The sequence below is a fragment of the Geospiza fortis genome, unplaced genomic scaffold (genome assembly GCF_000277835.1).
Source record: "Geospiza fortis unplaced genomic scaffold, GeoFor_1.0 scaffold403, whole genome shotgun sequence".
In the NCBI taxonomy this organism is placed as follows: domain Eukaryota; kingdom Metazoa; phylum Chordata; class Aves; order Passeriformes; family Thraupidae; genus Geospiza; species Geospiza fortis.
The window spans coordinates 3,348,472-3,349,929 of NW_005054336.1; the positions used below are offsets into that span (position 1 = coordinate 3,348,472).

A 1,458-nucleotide genomic window follows, 5' to 3' on the forward strand; every position below is an offset into this window, starting at 1 on the left:
CTGTGCTGGCTCAGTAAATGAGAGGAACCATCTGAATTGTGCTCACGATGCGTTCCAGTAACAGGTAGTCATTGACAGACACAGAGCTAAAAGGCCCAGAAGAAGCATCCAAATGCTTGTCCCTTCTGGCTGTGTTTGCATTTGGATGAAACAGTATCAGGGCAGCACTCCAGTTTTACACCAGCTGATTCTAGTGAAGACACACCCGGTAAATCCTGAAGGATTGTGATTTGGGAGTATTTTCTTTTTTAAGATGAGCAGACTTCTGGAACACCACACTCTGTCCAAAATCCTTCTGTACTGGAGAATTGAGGGGGGTGGCTTTTTTCTTCTGTAACTCATGTTAAACGGAACAGTGAGCCACAAATTCTAATTTTGCAGTCAGCTTGGGAAATTGAATTGTGTTTCTAATAGATTTTCAAGCTGTATTGTGCTAGTAGAGGGAACCAATTTGCATAACTTCTGTCAGCCTGAAGCACTGCCTGATCGCTTTCTGGTACAGAAGGTTAGGTTTAAATGTTCTTTATATTTGCGATCTGATTAATTATTCATGTTGGGAAATGTTTTCATGATTCTGTATGGTTACAGAGCATGTGGAAATTAAATGTACTGAAAGAAATGCCAGCCTATTTGGAGAAGCAATAATTTTGTTTCTGGTTGTTTAGCATAAAAATTCAGAAAGTCTAACCTGGCCCAAACGTTAATTCTCCAGTCTCAGGGTTAGCTGCTGAAGCAGTGTATGTTTCTGTATTTGCCCATATTTACACTAATAATGAATAATGTCCTGTTAGGGCTTTCTGATCAGCTTTCTGGCTTTCCAGTAGAGGCCTTTTCTTTTGGTGAAGTTTATTATTTGATATTTCAGTAGCTTTGATGGTTATAGATCTGTGCAAGAAGGTTAAACTTGGAGATAGCAGAAGGTGTTCAAACAGTATATAGCACAAATCTTTCTGTCTAATAGAAATTTATGGCAGTGAAAAAGCAATGTTCCTTTGTAGCCTGTTAGATTTTGTTGGTATTTAATTACCTTAGCTCTTAAAGAAAAGATCTCACGTAATGAAGACTGGGTGGAGGAAAAACAGTGTCAGCTCTGTACTGCTTTATGGCACGTATGTAATCCTCAGCAGTGTCAGGAACACATCACAGGAGGAGAAGGGATCTCAGCAGAGTTCTGTTGTCAGTCCAATCGCCCCTCAAACATCAGGTAAACTATAAAAAAAAAAGAAAGAAGAATGTCTTCTAGCTCATGATCAGTTGCATTTTTCAAGTTATCTCATTAATATACTTGAGCTCTTTAAAAAGAAAAACATTTCCTGCAGTAATTCTCAAAGAAAAATAAATCACCCTTCTGAATGAAATGTCACTCCCGGCGGCCGGTGCATATTGTTCTTTTCCTGCAGTTTTTGAACACCGGGAGCTGCAGAACTAGGTCCCTCACTGCTGCGGCTGCCCGGGGCA

At 39.9% G+C, this 1,458-nt stretch overlaps 2 protein-coding genes across 2 annotated transcripts in view; one reads left to right on the forward strand and one right to left on the reverse strand.

The window, feature by feature from the left end:
- The window catches only part of GCLM (glutamate-cysteine ligase modifier subunit), an 11,609-nt gene extending 11,152 nt beyond the window's left edge, over window positions 1-457 (reverse strand). Inside the window, exons 1-2 of the mRNA XM_031057864.1 lie at window positions 448-457; window positions 206-321 (exon numbers count right to left, since the gene is read on the reverse strand). Coding sequence (XP_030913724.1) covers window positions 206-321; window positions 448-457 — 126 coding nt within the window. The remainder of the gene's footprint in view (window positions 1-205; window positions 322-447) is intronic.
- Window positions 458-490: 33 nt separating this feature from the next.
- The window catches only part of TECR (trans-2,3-enoyl-CoA reductase), a 24,346-nt gene continuing 23,378 nt past the window's right edge, over window positions 491-1,458 (forward strand). The window contains exon 1 of the mRNA XM_031057891.1: window positions 491-505. The gene's annotated coding sequence lies outside the window, so the exon portion shown is untranslated. The remainder of the gene's footprint in view (window positions 506-1,458) is intronic.